The sequence below is a fragment of the Notechis scutatus genome, chromosome 1 (genome assembly GCF_049901735.1).
Source record: "Notechis scutatus isolate UNSWTSFEM ecotype Mainland chromosome 1, rNotScu1.2, whole genome shotgun sequence".
Taxonomy (NCBI): Eukaryota; Metazoa; Chordata; class Lepidosauria; order Squamata; family Elapidae; genus Notechis; species Notechis scutatus.
Window position 1 is genome coordinate 6,309,264 of NC_142009.1, and position 18,648 is coordinate 6,327,911.

At 46.5% G+C, this 18,648-nt stretch overlaps 1 protein-coding gene across 2 annotated transcripts in view; it reads right to left on the bottom strand.

Moving 5' to 3' along the window:
* Positions 1-994: 994 nt before the first annotated feature.
* Positions 995-18,648, bottom strand: part of TEX14 (testis expressed 14, intercellular bridge forming factor) — an 88,716-nt gene continuing 71,062 nt past the window's right edge. For both annotated transcript variants that reach the window (XM_087971267.1, XM_087971207.1), the window contains exons 24-27: positions 11,207-11,294; positions 5,217-5,343; positions 3,436-3,528; positions 995-1,143 (exon numbers count right to left, since the gene is read on the bottom strand). In XM_087971267.1, the coding sequence (XP_087827393.1) occupies positions 1,035-1,143; positions 3,436-3,528; positions 5,217-5,343; positions 11,207-11,294 (417 nt within the window). In that variant the 3' untranslated portion in view covers positions 995-1,034. The remainder of the gene's footprint in view (positions 1,144-3,435; positions 3,529-5,216; positions 5,344-11,206; positions 11,295-18,648) is intronic.

Below are 18,648 nucleotides of genomic sequence, written 5' to 3' on the forward strand. Positions count from 1 at the left end.
AGTGGAAGTCCACCCTCTCAAAACATGCTGGCCGGGGATTCTGGGAGTGGAAGTCCTCCTCTTAAAGCAGGCTGGCTGGGGGATTCTGGGAGTGGAAGTCCTCCCTCTTAAAGCAGGCTGGCTGGGGGATTCTGGGAGTGGAAGTCCACCCCTCTTAAAGCAGGCTGGCTGGGGGATTCTGGGAGTGGAAGTCCTCCTCTTAAAGCAGGCTGGCTGGGGAATTCTGGGAGTGGAAGTCCTCCTCTTAAAGCATGCTGGCTGGGGGATTCTGGGAGTGGAAGTCCTCCTCTTAAAGCAGGCTGGCTGGGGGATTCTGGGAGTGGAAGTCCTCCTCTTAAAGCAGGCTGGCTGGGGAATTCTGGGAGTGGAAGTCCTCCTCTTAAAGGATGCTGGCTGGGGGATTCTGGGAGTGGAAGTCCACCCCTCTTAAAGCATGCTGGCTGGGGGATTCTGGGAGTGGAAGTCCACCCTCTTAAAGCATGCTGGCTGGGGGATTCTGGGAGTGGAAGTCCTCCTCTTAAAGGATGCTGGCTGGGGGATTCTGGGAGTGGAAGTCCACCCTCTTAAAGCATAATGGCTGGGGGATTCTGGGAGTGGAACTCCACCCTCTTAAAGCATGCTGGCTGGGGAATTCTGGGAGTGGAAGTCCACCCCTCTTAAAGCAGGCTGGCTGGGGGATTCTGGGAGTGGAAGTCCATCCCTCTTAAAGCATGCTGGCTGGGGGATTCTGGGAGTGGAGGTCCACCCTCTTAAAGCCTGCTGGCTGGGGATTCTGGGATTTCAAGCCTGCTTAACTTCAAAACCTGCTGGTGATTGATGTCCACCCACATTAAAATCGCCAAGACTGAAAAACACGGGTTTATTGCAAACTCGGGTTCTTCTAGCCACTGAGTGCCATTGGAAGGAATCCTGTCCCCTTCTCCCTTTTCAAAACAGTTTCCAACCACACACGGGGGGGGGAGAAATATAATAAAGGAAAGAAACGGGAGTCACGCAATTTAGCCAGCCGAGTGTCCGTTTTAATCTTTTGGGTCTCAAGAAAGCCCTTCGATGTTTTCGATGGAACCTTCGGACTCGCTGAAACTTTCTTCGGCTCCCCCTTTCATCTCAATGTTCCCGTGGTGGGCACAGCTCAGCTCCCCCCTTCAAGGAGAGAAAGAAAAATCCCGCGTCAGAGGCACCTTTGGCAAGGAGAAGGACGAAGGAAACATGGGCATGCATCATTTATCAAAGCGTGGGAATATAACTAATTGCTGGCCCTTGGGTCCAAGGAAGAACAACTAGAGAACACAGAATACAGGGACTGTAGATTAGATTAAATGAACCGAGTTGGAAGGGGCCTTGTAGGTCATCCAGTCCAACCCCCTGCCCAAGCGGGAGACTCTATACCATTTCTGACAGAGGGCAGTCCAGTCTCTCTTTGAAAGCCTCCAGTGATGAAGCTCCCACAAATTCTATTCCTATTCTATTCTATTATTCTATTCTGCTCTATTCTATTCTATTCTAATTGCTATTCTATTCTATTCTATTCTATTCTATTCTATTCTATTCTATTCTATTCTATTCCATTCCAATTCCTATTCTATTCTATTCTATTCTATTCTATTCTATTCTATTCTATTCTATTCTATTCTAATTCTATTCTATTGCTATTCTATTCTATTCTATTCTATTCTATTCTAATTCTATTCTATTGCTATTCTATTCCTATTCTAGTCTTTAACAAACAGATTAACAGAGTGGGAAGGGACCTTGTAGGTCATCTAGTCCAACCCCTGCCCAAGCGGGAGACCCTACACCATTTCTGACAGAGGGCAGTCCAGTCTCTTCTTGAAAGCCTCAAGGGATGAAGCTCCCACAACTTCTGAAAGCAACTAGAGAAGAATAGAATAGAATCATAGTTGGAAGGGACCTTGGAGGTCTTCTAGCCCAGCCCGCCCTGCTCAGGGCAGGGAAGATTAGACATTCCCAATTCCTGCAGCTGTTCTTCGTATGTTTTAGCGTCCGGTCCCCTAATAAATCTTCGTTGCTCTTTGTGTTTTGCTCCTCCTGGACAGTACAAGTAGGTCTAACGGTGGAGGCTCAGTACAAAACATTTTTATTGATCACTCCTGGAGGCATCATAAAAAAATTTTTCCCATCCCACCCAGCTTCCATTGGACATGTCAGCCTTGGTGTCAGGAGTATATTCATGAAGTGGAATAGAGCTTGGTAACAAGGTCAGACAATGAATAGGCATAGCAACTAAGTCGGCCAATGAGGACTGTTTGGAAACTGAAACTAGAAGTAGCCTAGGCGTGGCTCTATATTAAGCTCTGCAACTCTGCAGCTATGTTGAGCTCTGTGTCTGTCTATTTGGAAATGAAACTGCTTCTCTCCTCTGCTGGCTTGCTGAACGAAAGTTGAAACTGATGCCTGTTTCTCTCGTGTCTGCTGAACTCACTTGCAACAGGTTTATTCCTGTCTGAGTTTGCTCCATGTTGGAGACATCTACAGCTGGTTTGTAAAATTTACTTATTACGTTTCTAAAGACGTGAAATGAAGCATCGGCCATCTGGGTTTATTTTTCTGGCGCTGAATTAACGCTGCAAAACTCTGAACGGTTGGCACCACCCCCGTTTTTTAAGCCTGTGTGAACAGCAAGGATCACACCAATTTGCTTCCCGCTCAATATTAAACAGCTGCTATCAATGGCTGGGTTATTGTAAGGCTACGGTGTATGGAAAATGGCCTTGGGAGACGGAAGGACGAGTCACGGACAAGGCAACTGTGATGGAAAATTATCTCAGCCCATAGAAAGGGGAGGGGATGTGTGAAGTGTTTCGGAAGGACCCTGCCTAGTTTCTTGAAAGTAAGAGAAAAGGAGAACGGGAGTAATATTTCAGACTTGTGAGGTTCTGTTTGCAAGGAATGTATGGTTAATTCTCACAGTGTAATTGGAGGAACCGCCAAATTTGATGACTTTAAGACTTGCGGACTTCAACTCCCAGAATCCCCCAGCCAGCCTGCTTTAAGAGGGGTGGACTTCCACTCCCAGAATCCCCCAGCCAGCATGATTTTAAGACTTGTGAACTTCAACTCCCAGAATTCCCCAGCCAGCTTGCTGGACCGGTCTTAAAAGCATGCTGGCTGGGGAATTCTGGGAATTGAAGTCCACCCATCTTAAAGCATGCCGACTGGAGGATTTGGGAGTAGAAGGCCACCCTTCTTAAAAAAGGCTGGCTGGGGGATTCTGGGAGTGGAAGGCCACCTCTCTTAAAACAGGCTGGCTGGGGGATTCTGGAAGTCCATCCCTCTTAAAAGCATGCTGGCTGGGGGATTCTGGGAGTGGAACCTTAACCACCTTCAACTCCCTAAACTTGACAAAACCTGACCTAGGTGTTTCTACCCACGCAAGCATTTGAGGAGACATGGATGCATAACCCTAACTCTTACCTCTGGGTGGCATCTGGCAGGCCCTTATTGATGTCATGGCTGTCGGCAGTTGGGCAAAGAAACTCCAACACTTTGTCAAGGCTTGAGTTAGCTCTGCAAAAAATAAATAGAAAGGAAAGGAAAGACCGTGAGCAAGGACAACAGCTGTTGGACTGACTGGCAAAGAGAGAGAGAGAGAGACAGAGAGAGAGAGACAGAGAGAGACAGAGACAGAGAGAGACAGAAACAGACAACTGGTTCTTGTGTTGTTGTCATTTGCACGCCTCTCCAGCTGATCGCCCTGCCTAAACCCTTCCAGTGCCATGTGCTCACCTGCCTATTTATATATGCTTAATCTAAATGGGCAGCAAGGACAGATTGTGCCTCGCAGGGAAGAGTTTTTTTTCTACAAGGCCTGGCTGCACCCAAAAGATTAACATAGGATAACAAGAGTTGGAAGGGACCCTGGAGGTCTTCTAGTCCAGCCCCCTGCTCAGGCAGGAGCCCCTACATTATTTCAGACAAGGGGCCGTCTAATCTCTCTTTAAAAAAAACCTCCAATGATGCAGCACCCACAACTTCTGGAGGCAAAATTCTTTCTTGGGGATTGGGGGTCTTGTGGGATTTAGTTTGGGATAGCTGGGCTCCAGATCTCTCTCTTTTTTTTTTTTTGGGGGGCAGAGAAATTGGTGCAGCAGGGTTCAATCCAGGTAGTTCTCAACCTATGACAAAAATCAAGCCCAAATTTCTGTTGCTAAGTGACCCTGTTGCTAAAGTGTGTCCCTGATTTATGGCCACTAACCCGTTGCTAAGGGAGACCCTTTGTTAAGCAGGGTTTGCCCCGTTTTACGACCTTCCTTGTCACTGTTGTTAAGTGAATCCCTGCAGTTATGTGAGTGACATGGCTGTTAAGTGAATCTGCCGCCCACCCCACCCCGCTGCGCTGAATTTGCTCGTCAGGTGGTCGCAAAAGGGGATCCCTGGGACTCGGCGACCGAGGTAACGACAAGCCGGTGGCCGAGGGTCTGAATTTGGGCCACGTGACCACGGGGAAGGCTGCCAACGGCCGCGAAGTGTGGAAAACGGTTATTAGTCACTTCTGCGGTGGTCACAAGTGTGAAGGTCGGCCGTAAGTCCCTTTCCTCATCACAGTTGGAATTCTGACCGGTCGCTAAAGGAATAGCTGTAAGGCGAGGATTATACCTGTATAATCTTAACAAATACATCAATAGAGATGTACCTTTTAAGAAGACACTGGGCAGCCACTTGTGGTGCAAACCTTTTTCGCAGTGGTGGCAAACCTTTTCCGGCTCCCGTGCCGATAACTGTGCACTCGCGTGCCGGTACCCAGAAGGCAATGCGTCGGGCGGCAGTGGGGCTCTTCCAGGCGAGCTCTCATGTGCCGTGGGGAATGGCTCTGCGTGCCACTTCCAGCACGCGTGGCATAGGTTCGCCCATCACGGGTATCTATAGCTTCCTGCTTGAGCAGGGGGTTGGACTAAATTATCTCCAAGGTCCCTTCCTACCCTTGTTCTGTTAATTCATTAATCAATTAATCAACGCATCAGTGGGAGTTGTGGGTGGCTCCATCCCTGGAGGTCTGAAATGGTATAGGGTCTCCTGATTAGGCAGGGGGCTGGACTAGAAGACCTCCAAGGTCCCTTCCAGCTTCTATTCCGACTCTGAAATAAAATCAATCAATCAATTTTGATATTTGGTGGGGGGACACCCGCTCGTAGGACCCATGGAACAACACGATCCCCTGTTCTTCTCCACCTGGTTCAAGATAGAAGCTCTCTTACCTTTCTGTATCTTCTCCCAGACAGACGCCCTCCTTCAACCAGAGGCTCTCATTGGTTTTGTTCGCGTTGGGCGCTTCCTTTTCTTCCGGCTTCCCTGGTTTTTGGGAATCCAGTGGATCGGGATCTCCTGACAAAACAAGGAGCAGTAGTCCATGTACAAACACGTTGTGGTGCATTTTTGTTTTAGTCCTTCATTCCTTCCCTCCCTCCCACCCTTCTTCCTCTCCCTCCCTCTCCTTCCCTTTTCCTTCCATCCTTCTTTCCTTCCTTCCCTCTTCCTTCCTTCCTATCCTGCCTTTATTGTTATTTTTTACAAACAACTCAAAGTGACACACTTATTCAACAGATCTTCCTCCTACTAATCTGCCTACAACAACCTGGTGAGGTGAGGTGGGCTAGGGGAGAAGGGAGAAGGGAGGGAGAGAGAGATTGGCCGAAAGTCATCCAGCCAGCTAAGGCAGGACTAGAACTCACCGTCTCCTAGTGATTGCCCTAAAGTCACTCAGGCAGCTTTCCTGCCTAAGGCGGGACTAGAACTCACCATCTCCTGGTGATTGGATGAAAGTCACCCAGCTGGCTTTCCTGCCTAAGGCGGGACTAGAACTCACCCTCTCCTGGTGATTGGATGAAAGTCACCCAGCTGGCTTTCTTGCCCAAGGCGGGACTAGAACTCACCATCTCCTGGTGATTGGATGAAAGTCACCCAGCTGGCTTTCCTGCCTAAGGCGGGACTAGAACTCACCATCTCCTGGTGATTGGCCCAAAGTCACCCAGCCTGCTTTCATGCTGAGTGGTTAGAACTCACCGTCTCCTGGTGATTGGCCCATAGTCTCCCAATTGACTTTCATGCCTGAGTACTAGAACTCACCGTCTCCTGGTGATTGGCCCAAAGCCTCCCAGCCTGCTTTCATTCCAGGCGGGAAGTCACCTAGCCTCCCAGCCTGCTTTCATTCCTAAGGCGGGACTAGAACTCACCGTCTCCTGGTGACAAAGCCTCCCAGCCTGCTTTCAAAGCGGGACTAGAACTCACCTTCTCCTGGTGATTGGCCCAAAGTCAGCTGGCTTACGGCTAGGGTGGGACTAGAACTCACCGACTCTTGGTGATTGGCCCAAAGTCACCCAGCTGGCTTTCCTGCCTAAGGCGGGACTAGAACTCACTTATCTCCTAGTGATTGGCCCAAAGTCACCCAGCTGGCTTTCACGGCTAGGGTGGGACTAGAACTCACAGTCTCCAGGCGATTGGCCAAAAGTTATTCTGGCAGCTTTCAGGCCTTAGGAGGAAATTACCAGAACTCACACTAGAACTAAAGCGGGACTAGAACTCCCAATCTCCCGTTTTATAGATTGGTACCTAAATCACCAGACCAAACTGCCTCGGAGGGGAACAAGACTCCTGAACAGCTGTCCCACCTCACCCATCAGGGCAGTGATGATGAACCTTTTTAAATGCTCCCCCGTGCATGCGTGCGCAACACCCCCGCCCTGTCCCCTTCCCTGCACTGTGCATGCGCGCCTCTCCCAGCTGGATTTTCAGCCCGTTTTGAGGCCTTTTTCGGCCTCCCAGAGGCTCCAGGAAAGCCTCTGCAGCCTCGGGAGGCTGAAAACAAGGCCTGTTTTGGCACTTCCGGAAGGCCTGTTTTTCGGCCTGCAAAGGCTACAAAGGCTTTCCTGGAGCCTCTGGGAGGGCGAAAAAGGCCTCAAATGGGCCTAAAAGCAGCTGGGAGAGGCGCACACATGCGCAGCGCAGGTAAGTTTGACTGGGGCTCGCATGCCTGCACAAATGGCTCTGCGTGCCACAGGTTCACCGTCATGGCATTAGGGCTTCATATCACCAAAGTCCAACCTGGTTCTTTGTGGAATTAACCTCTTCCCCTTCTATTTTAAAGAAAAAGGAGAGATATTTAATTTACTGTGGTCTGTAGGACGCTACAGGAAAGGAAAACAGAGGAAGTCAAGCTTTGGACAATTATTTCTTGCTCTGATAGCTACTATAATGATTTTCTAATTAGGCCAATCAAGACAAAAAAATTAACCTATTCCCAGAAGAGTCAATGCATAACAAGATTTGAGCGGATTCAATGATCACTGGGTTAACAGTCAGCAGGTGTCAGATGTTAAACTTATCCTCACTTCATGAGGGCTCAGTGGAAGATGGGTCCTGTAGTGGGAAACCAACCCTGAGTAGGCTGGATGATCTGGTAACCCCACTGAAGTGCGTCTTTATGCCTTTATTATTCCTTGTCTGGCCTTCAGGTGCTTTGGACAATAGCTTGTTCCCTTCCTCCTCTCTGTGGCAGCCCGTCAGATATTGGAAGACCGCTATCCTGTCTCCCCTGGTCCTTCTCTTCCCTAGACTAGCCATGCCCAGTTCCTGCACCTGGTCATTGTATGTTTTAGCCTCCAGTCCCCTAATCCTCCTGGTTGCTCTTCTCTGCACTTTTTCCAGAGTCTCAATATCTTTTTTATAGTGCGGTGACCAAAAACGAATGCAATATTCCAGGTGTGGTCTTACTAAGGCTTTATAGAGTGGTATTAGTACCTCCCTTGATCTTGAGTGTATCCTCGTTGTTTTCTTGCAGACGTTTCGTGACCCAACTAAGTAACATCATCAGTGCTAGAAGAGAGGGGGGGGTTGGAGAGAGGAAGAGGAGGAGGAAGAGGAAGAAGGGAGGAGGAAGGGAGGAAAAGAGGAGGAGGAGGAGGAAGGGAGGAAGAGAGGAGGAGGGAGGGAGGAGGGGAATGACAATTGTGGAGTCCTTGATGCTCTCTGAGCTTGGTCATTTTCTTGCAGACGTTTCATTACCCAGCTAGGTAACACCATCAGCGCTACAAGTGTGGTGTGTGTGTGTGTTTGCTCTCTGTTGCTATACGAACAGCTCCCCCTGTCAAGATTAGTCTAATCCGATTAGGCTTGCTGCTATACGAACAGCTCCCCCTGTCAAGATTAGTCTAATCCGATTAGGCTGCTGTTTACTACTAAGCAAGATCCAAGAAGTACCATCAAGAACATTCCCGCCAACGTTGATAGAGCAAGCCCACTTGTACGTTCCCTTTTGTGAACTTCTGGCAAGCCAAGTGGGAAAGCCCGATTCACTTAACAACCGTGTGACTCACTTAACAACTGCAGTGATGCCGGAAAAATCGTAAAATAAAGGCAAGCTCACTCAACCAATGTGTTTCGCTTAAACAACATAAATTCCGGGCCCAATTGTGGGTCATAACTCGAAGCCTTACCTGCACATAAAACCTACCAACTCGTGTAAGAGCGTACCGGGGTGCGTTTAAAATACTAGAGCGATTACTCAGGGGCTTTTTAATATTAAAAGTGAGACTCTTCGGTAGGAAGTAAAAATAGAACCCAAGACGAAACGATCTAATAACAAAACGATTAAAATTAAATTGCAATCCTTTGGTGTACATAAAAAGATTTGGAACGGCTCCTAGTTTATTATTTATTCATCCTCATCCGTCAGACGCAATTAAAACGTAAAGGGCAAAATAGAAACTAAATACGATTCCCACTCCCTCTGCATCTGTTCTCTGCTGGTGGATTCGGAGAGTTGCAAACCGTATATAAAACTTTGGAAAAAGTCCTGAAAGTTAACAATACGGATTACTCCTCGGCTTACAACCGTTCGTTTAGCGACCGTTCAAACATACAACGCCGCTGAAAAAAGTGTGTTCAACTCATAAAACATTTCTATGGTCGTTTTAGAGTTGCCAACAGAAAGGGAGGGGGCAAAGGGGGTTTGAAAGAGCAGTGCGGCAGCTTGGAAATCCAAAGTGCATTCCATAAATAGTTTTCAAAGATAGTAACTAGGTGACTGAAGTTTCTGCTGGGCAAAATTCTAACTGGAGAACATGACTGATGACTCTGGGCTATGGATGTGTCCCATTGGAGAATATGAATTATGATACACCCAGGGGGTGGGGGTGAAACCAGGGTCAAAAGTGACAATGAATGATGTGCTCAGAGTCGGCTACACCCAGGCAGTGCCGGACATGTTAACTCCCAAATAAATCCTTTTGAAGTTTTGGAAGTTTGGTTCGAGACTCATGATCTAATTGGGGGGGGTAACTGACAGAATCCTGACAAAGTGACTTAGCACCGCTTTTCACTCTTACATCCCTTGCAGTGTCTGTGATCAACGTGATCAAAATTCGGCCGCTGAGTTACTGACTCATATTTATAGAATACCTTTATTGTCATTGCATTCCACGAATACAATGAAATTTGAAAGCTACTCCAGCACAGTGCTCCAAACACCACATCACAATTACACTACAGAATTTTTAGAAATTAAAATAATAATATTGATAATAATATTGATAATAATATTGATGATGATAATAATAATAATAATAATAATAATAATAATAATAATAATAATAATAATAATAATAATAATAATAATAATAATAATAATAATAATAATAATAAAATGACGGTTGTAATGAAGTTGCTAACTTAACTACTGCAACGATTCACTTAACAATGGTGGCAAGGTCGTAAAATGGGGCAAAACTCTATTTAACGGTCTTGCTTAGCCGTGGAGATTTGGAGATCAACTGCAGTGATAGATCGAGGACTACCTGTACAGAGGAGTTTTTAAGGTTAAGACCGATTTTCTGTGGCATGAAGTTAAAAACAGAAACCTAATGAAACGATTAAAAATTAAACTGCAACTCCATGTACATAAAAAGATTGGAACTGCTTCTGGTTAATTATTTATTCCTCATCCTATATCAGACATAATTAAAATGTAAATGGCAGAATACAAACTAAAACACAGTCGTCGTTCCCCCCCCTCTTAATGCAGTGATATCTGCTGACAGATTCAGGCTGCAAAACCTGCATGGAACTTTTGAAAGGCAGACAAAAGATCCTGAAATTTAATAGTACAGGCAAGTCCTCAACTTACATAGCCATTCGTTTAGCGACCGTTCGAAGTTACAATACCTGTCAGCTTGGGAAGCCATACTGAGACCAGATGCTCCCAGGCTGACACGTGGGAGAATGGGAGGGGGGAATTTCTTGGAGTGTATGTAGTTAGCCATAATAGCATTCTTGACATGCCCCTGTTGGAATCTGATTCCGAGGGGGAGAGTGTGGCTCCGGTGGCTGTGGAAGAAACTGGGGAAGGGCACAGTCCGGCTGGGCATTCAGAGGAAGACCCAGGCCCACACCCTCCTCATCCTAGGGCACGCAGGGAGGAACGGATAAGGGAGCAACGTGAGTTGCATGGTTTACGGAAGAGGAAAGGGCCCTGATCCCCTTCATGGGCTGCAGTTGGGGAAGCAGGATTTAAAAAGGGCGTTTGCGCACAGCTCCTTGCTGGAAGCAAAGCTTGCATTATCTTTGTTTGTCAAGTCTTATCTGGGTTCTGGCATCCTTCCAACTGTGTGTGCGTTTCGTTATCTTTCGAATTCTGCAATTCCTTATCCTGCCCTGTTCTCATTAATTGCTGCAGCGTGGTTTGTGTTGCTTTTTATTTATAATTTATAGGTACTTTGGGTTTGGGCGGAATCACCGAACCGGTAGCAACACCGGTTGAATCCCACTCCTGCTTACGACGATTCGTTTAGTGACCGTTTGACATTACAACGGCACTGGAAAAAAGTGACTTATGACCGGTTTTCACACTTATGACCGTTGCAGCATCCCCGTGGTCATGTGAACAAAATTCAAATGCTTGGCAACTGGCATGTACGCGTAACTGTTGCAGTGTCCTGTGGTCACACGATTCCCTTTTGCGACGTTCTGACAAGGAAAGCCAATGGGGGAAGCCAGATTCACCTTAACAACCGTGTGACTCACTTAAGGACCGCAGCGATTCACTTAACAACTGCAGCAGGGAAGGTGGTAAAAATGGGGGCAAAACTCACTCAACAAATGTCTCGCTTCACGATAGAAATTAGGGTCGTAAGTCAAGGACTAGCTGTAGGTATGTCGTATGCACTGGGACACGTTTGCAGGACCTCCAACCTACCTCTCTGGGGTGGGTTTTGCTGAGCAGAAGGGATCACCCTTCCTAATTCCGCCAGGTTCCTTGCGATGGGCAGCCAAAGGTTACCGTCCTGAAAAACATAAAAAGGGGAGAATTAAAAGTTTGAGGTGAGCTGGGAGGTTCGGAAGTGGGGACGTCCGACACAATGGATTGTAAATCTCCCTTGTGAGTAGCAGCCTTTTTAAACACTGGCACTGGCTAGGGAGGAGGAGGAGGAGGGGGAAGAGAAGAGGAAGAAGAGAGGAGAGGAAAAGGAGGAAAAAAGGAGAGGAGAAAAGGAAGGAGAAAGAAGGGGAATAGGGAAATGAGATGGAGGAGGGGAAGAAGGAGGAGGAGGAGGAGGAGGAGCACAAGAAGAGGAGGAGGAGGAAGGGAAAGAGAAGAGGAAGAAGAGAGGAGAGGGAAAGGAGGAAAAAGGATAGGAGAAAAGGAAGGAGAAAGGGGAAAGAAGGGGAATAGGGAAATGAGATGGAGGAGGGGAAGAAGGAGGAGGAGGAGGAGGAGGAGGAGCACAAGAGGAGGAGGAGGAGGAAGGGAAAGAGAAGAGGAAGAAGAGCAGGAGGAAGAAGAGAGGAGAGGGAAAGGAGGAAAAAAGGAGAGGAGAAAAGGAAGGAGAAAGAAGGAGAATAGGGAAATGAGACGGAGGAGGGGAAGGAGGAGGAGGAGGAGGAGGAGGAAGAGAAGAGGAAGAAGAGCAGGAAGAAGAAGAGAGGAGAGGAAAAGGAGGAAAAAAGGAGAGGAGAAAAGGAGGAGAAAGGGGAAAGAAGGGGAATAGGGAAATGAGATGGAGGAGGGGAAGAAGAAGGAGGAGGAGGAGGAGGAGGAGAAGCACAAGAGGAGGAGGAAGGGGAAGAGAAGAGGAAGAAGAGCAGGAGGAAGGAGAGGAAAAGGAGGAAAAAGGAGAGGAGAAAAGGAAGGAGAAAGGGGAAAGAAGGGGAATAGGGAAATGAGATGGAGGAGGGGAAGGAGGAGGAGGAGGAGGGGAAGGAGGAGGAGGAGGAGGAGAAGAAGAAGAAGCACAAGAGGAGGAGGAAGGGGAAGAGGAAGAAGAGCAGGAGGAAGAAGAGAGGAGAGGAAAAGGAGGAGAAAAGGAGAGGAGAAAAGGAAGGAGAAAGAAGGGGAATAGGGAAATGAGATGGAGGAGGGGAAGGAGAAGAAGAGCAGGAGGAAGAGAAGAGGAAGAAGAGCAGGAGAAGAAGAGGAAGCAGGAAGAGCAGGAGGAAAAGAGGAGAAGCAGGAGGCGGAAGAGAGGAGAGGAAAAGGAGGAGAAAATGGAGAGAACAGGAAGAGAAGGAAAAAGGAGGAGATAAGGGGGAATAGGGAAATGGGATGGAGGAGGAGAAGGAAAAGAAGAGGAGGAGGAGAAAAGGAGATGAAGAACAGGAAGAGAAAAAGGAAGGAGAAAAAAGGAGAAGGGAGAGAAAAAAGGAGAACAGGAAGAGGAGAGAAGAAAAAGAGAAGAGAAAAAGGGAGTAGGAAGAGAAAAAGGAGGCACTAAAGAGGAAGGAGAGAAGGAGGGGGAGAAAAGGAGAAGAAAAAGAGAAGAATAAGCAGAAGGAAGAGGAGGAGATATAGAAGGAAAATAAGAGGAGAGGAAGAGGAGGAGGAGGAGGAGAATTCTGCAGGAGGCCAATGGAGCCTTCCTGGTTACTGACCTCCACCCAAACCACAACCAGAAGTTCTGTCTATTTCCCATCTTAAATCCCCTTTCTCTACCTGGGAAAACTTCAGTTGGCTTTAGCTTGTCTTAGATGGAGACTCTGGATTGAGGTCACACACCCCTCAAATGTAACTTCACTGGGGAAGTGTGTGCATGTGTGTGTTTGTGCGCCCGTGTCTGCCCAGAGCAACACAATTACCTGCAATTGAGAATGAACTTTGCCCTCTCGGCAAATTGCTTCTCCTTTGAAAATCATCCTTGCCAGGGGAAAATTATAGAGCCAAAGCTCTGTTTGCAATTGCACATGGCTGTAACTTTTATTTCCTTGAGCTTAAAAAAAAACACAAAAAACTCCAAATCTGGCAGGTTCAATCTTGTTCTTTCACCAGAGTGTATTTTGCTTGCGGTTGTTAAAGCCCTAAGTGCCTAGTAACGGGTAAAATAGCTACTAATGGAAAGAATATTGTACAAATTAACTTTTTTATCCCCTGTGGGATAGCTGAGTGCCTCAGACTGTATTATTTAACCGAAGGCTGTTTGCCAAGACAAGCTCCTTTAAATCTATCTATCTATCTATCTATCTATCTATCTATCTGTCTGTCTGTCTGTCTGTCTATCTATCTATCTATCTATCTATCTATCTATCTATCTATCTATCTATCTATCTATCTATCTAATCTATCATCTATCTATCTATCTATCTATCTATCTATCTATCTATCTATCTATCTATCTATCTATTTATTTTCTATATCTATCTATCTATCTATCTATCTATCTATCTATCTATCTATCTATCTATCTATCTATCTATCTATCTATCTATCTATCTATCTTTATACATATAAAAGCAAAATGCCACTCATGCATCATCAAAATCTCCAGAACCGTAAAGCCTGCAAACTTGAAATCTGGCACATTATGTTCCTCTTGGCTTCTAGGGGCTCACTAAGAAAGGATTTTTCCAAATGACCATCAGAGCATTAGTATTTCCTATCATTATTATTAACACGCTCTGATGCTAAGGAGTTCTACTCCCCCTCCTCACCTGAAAAGAAATCTCTTCCAAATGCAAAACACCAGCAGAGGAGAGGAGTTTCAGTTTCAGAGCAGCAAGCAACTTTAGTACAGAACAGTTGAGCTAAGCCACTCCCAGGCTCCTTGCTGTCTCCTTCTTGCTCACACAGCAAATCCTCTTTCGGTTTCCAAACAGCCCTCAACTCTCTCACACACTGACAGGAACGCTAGCCGGATGAATACCGATCGATGCTGGTAGGCAGAGGCAGAATTTTCTCCCTTGTTTTCCTCCCCCAAAAACTAAGCCCGATCACATAGTTTCGTTGTTGCATCCTATGGGAAATTTTGCAAACTTTAAAAACGGTTTTCAAAAAAAATAATCCTTTTGGCTATTCTTTCGGACAAGTTGGTCGCCTGGTAGCTTCACTGCTAAGTTTGCCTGAATACAGGTAGCCCTCGACTTACAACGGTTGTTTGTTTGGTGGCCGCTCGAAGTCGCAACGGCACTGAAATAAGTGACATGACTTTTTTTCGCCCCGTCGTCGCAGCAATCCCTGGGATCAAAATTCACACGCTTGGCAACTGGCGTGTACTTGTGACGGCTGCGGTTTTCCTGGGGGTGGTGGTGGTCAGGGGATGGACCTTCTGACCAAGTCAATGGGGGAAGCAGGATCCGTTCATCAACCGTGTTACCAACATAACGAGGGCTGGGGGGAGATTCAGTTAAACAATGGGGCCAAATTCGCTGATTTCTCTCACTTAGCAACAGGAATTTTGGGATCGATTGTGGTTGCATGTCAAGAACTACCTGCAATGGAGGCCCAAATGTAGAGAGATAGAAAGAGACATCAGTACCAGCAGCTACTGGATTGAAGTACCAAAATGACAAGTTAATCTGTTAAAAAAGACTGCTATCGTGTCACCCCTAGTCCTATAGGACTAGGGGTGACATGATAGCAGTCTTTTAAACAGATTAACAGAGTTGGCAGGGATCTTGTAGGTCATCTAGTCTAACCCCCTACCCAAGCAGGAAAACCTACACCATTTCTTCTAATAGTTGAGGGTCTGCCCCAAAGAAGAGGGGGACAAGCTTTTCTCCAAAGCACCAGAAGGGCAGGACAAGAAGCAACGGATGGAAACTAATCAAGGAGAGAAGCCACGTGGCATTAAGGAGAAACTTCCTAACGGTGGTGAAAATTAACCAGTGGAACAGCTTGCCACCGGAATTCGTGGGGGCTCCATCATCAGAGGTTTTTAAGAAGAGACTGGACAGTCATTTGCATGAACTAGTATAGGGTCTCCTGCATGAAGCAAGGGGGCTGGACTAGAAGACCTCTCGGGTCCTTTCCAACTCGGTTATTCTGATTGGTACCAAATTCCTATTGATTCTGAGGACTGAAACACATTAAAAAAAACACCTAGAATTTAACGACACAACACTGGAGTTTATCTCCAATTAAATTCTACCAGAGAGCAGCCAGCATAAGATGGCCCAACGGAACACTTTGAAGGAGGCCGTTATGTGCAGAGGCTGAAATGAAATCCAGTTTCAATTTCACGGGCATCCTTAAGACGCAGATCTCAAGGGCACCCAGCCCCTCCGACTGATCCCTGGCAGGAACAACTCGGGTTTCCCAGCAGTCTGTTGGCAAGTCTTTGGGACACTGTCTTTGCTACACACATACTTTACTCGACCCTTCCCCCTTCTTTCCCCCACCCACCCTCAAATCTCTGGCAGAGGTGGTGATACTACTAGATGGATACTACCAGGAGGGAAAGGGGCCTTTAAGAAGAAGCCAGACAGTCACTTGTCTAGAATGGTACTATAGCAGGGATGGCGAACCTTTTTGTTGTGGGGTGCCAAAAGGGCGCATGTGCCGGCACCCACAAGGCGATGCAGCCTGCCTCTGCATGCGCGTGCAACACCCCCACCCGGCCTCCTTACCTGCACTCCACATGCACGCGCCTCCCAGCTGGTTTTCGGCCTGTTTGAGGCCATTTTCGCCCTCCCAGAGGCTTGAGGAAAGCCTCTGGCAGCCTCAGGAGGCCGAAAAAATGGGCCCGTTTTGGCACTTCCGGAAGTCCCGTTTTTCGGCCTCCCGAGGCTGCAGAGGTTTCCCTCAAGCCTCCGGAAGGGGGAAAAGAACCTCAAACGGGCCAAAAATCAGCTGTGAGGCGCACACGTGTACAAGGCAGGTAAGTTTGGCTGAGGGTCACGTGCCCGCACAAATGGCTCTGGTTCGCCATCACGGTACTGCTTGAGCAGGTGGTTGGACTGGAAGACCTCCAAGGTCCCTTCCAATTCCGCTATTCTATGTTATTCTACAATTTATCCCGGGGAAGTTATCTGGATTCAGAGGTATTAACAGAAGGACAGAATCAAGATCACGTGAAGTATTAATATCACCCTATAATGCCTTGTGGGGGACGCGGTGGTTCATTGGCTAAGATGCTGAGCTTGTCGATCAGAAAGGTCGGCAGTTCGGCGGTTCGAATCCCCAGCGCCGCGTTAACGGAGTGAGCTCCCGTTACTGGCCCCAGCTTCTGCCAACCTAGCAGTTCGAAAGCACGTAAAAAACGTAAGTAGAAAAATAGGGACCGCTTTGGTGGGAAGGGAACAGCGTTCCGTGCGCCTTCGGAGGCGTTTAGTCATGCTGGCCACATGACCACGGAGGCATCTTTGGACAGCACTGGCTCTTCTTCGGCTTCGTAAAGGAGATGAGCACCACGCCCCTCAAGAGCCAGAAGCGACTAGCACGGATGTGCGAGGGGAATCTTTACCTTTTTATAATGCCTTGGTTTGACCACACTTGGAACAATAGATCCAGGTTTGGTCACCACGATGTAAAAAAGATGTTGAGACTCTGGAAGGGGTGCAGAGAAGAGCAATAAAGAGGATTAGGGGACAGGAGGTGGAAACATATGAAGAACGGTTGCTGGAACTGGGTATGATGTTTAGTTTAATGAAAAGAAGGACTAGGGGGGACATGATAGCAGTGTTCCAGTATTTGAGGGGCTGGTCCCAAAGAAGAGGGAGTCAAGCTATTATCCAAAGCAAGACAAGAAGCAATGGATGAGAAAAAAAATGAGAAAATACCATCACAGGAGGAAATCATTAAGAAAATATTAGAATGTGCTGAAATGAGTAGATTGACATTTGAAATTAGAGAACAAAGGATAAACAATTTTATAAAATTTGGGATCTATTCTATCAATGGTTAGACAATAAAATATAGTAATGAAATATGTAGACTTTTAGAAAATAGTAAATATATAAAGATGTATTCTTTTCTTATTATATCTAACAAAATGATTCTAGGATAGATCTGGGATGGTCATATGAATTGTCATAAAACAAATTAAGTAAAATATGATCATTTTGTAAAACACGAAGGAATAAAAGTATTGTCAAATGATTGATTAATAATGACATTAATGTATTTAATATTTGATTGAAAATACGAGATTATATACAATGTAATTATAATGGAAGACTACGAAATGGAAGCACAAAACAATTTTGTAAACCAACCGGCACACTGTATGTACATATATGGAAGATGACTTGATGTTTTTATGTTTTGTTTGTTTATGTTTGTTTTAAAAACCAATAAATTTTTTTTTTTTTTTTTAAAAAAGAAGCAACGGATGGAAACTAATCCAGGAGAAAAGCAATTTAGAATTAAGGAGAAATTCCCTGACAGTGAGAACAATTCATCCATGGAACGACTTGCCGCTAGAAGTTGTAAATGCTCCAACACTGGAAGTTTTAAAAAAGATGTTGGATAACCCTTTGTCTGACGTGGTGTAGGGTTTCCTGCCTAGGCAGGGGTTGGACTAGAAGATCTTCGAGGTCCCTTCCAGGTCTGTCATTCTATGTTCTTTTACAATTTCTCCCGGGAATTTGTCTGGATCTCAGGCAAACGCGTCCACCCCCTTTCTTGGGGGAAAGGAAGAGACTCTTAAGAAGCAAAAAACCTTTTCCATCATTGATCCTTCCTTTCTAACGGAGCTGTTTTCCCTGCTCGGAGGAGGCCAGGGCAGGCCAGAGGAAACTGCAGCTCCTAATGAGCTGATTAAGGACTGCTGGGCTGAGCTGTCAAATCCAAAAAGGAAAGGAAGTGAGGGGGGATCAGGGGCAGCGGCTGACTGTCTCCTTCCTTGATGTACAATTCCTCTAACCCCTTCTCCTCCCTCCAAAGTGCAGCAGAGATGGCAAAAAATAGAGCAGAATATTTTTTTATGGGCCAAAGCGTGTTTGGACGCACGAGGAATTTGTCTCCGGGGCAGCAGCTCTCCATGTCTATAATACAAGCAATGAGGGATAGGTATATCATGATCATCCTCTTTTAATGACCCCGTAATCCTTGCGGGGCGGAGTCTGGGCAACTGAATGGAGCCGAGTGTTTACTGGCCGGATACCCTTCCTGTCACCAGTGCGGTGTTTTTTTCCAGCAGATCTATTCTCATTGTGCCCAGAGAAATAATCTTCCTCTGCCCAGGATCGAACTCACAGCTTCCTGATTGGGAGGCAAGAGTTCCACTATTCGGCCACCTAGAGGCCATATCATGATACTAATCATAAAGTACAATCATCACAAATAATACATTCAGTGATCGTCATTGGATACTAAATAAGCCATGTACGTATAACAACGGTTTAATGATTGCAGGAATTGGGTATGTCTATAGTTTAGTGAAAAGAAGGACGAGGGGTGACATGGTAGGAGTGTTCTGGTATCTCAGG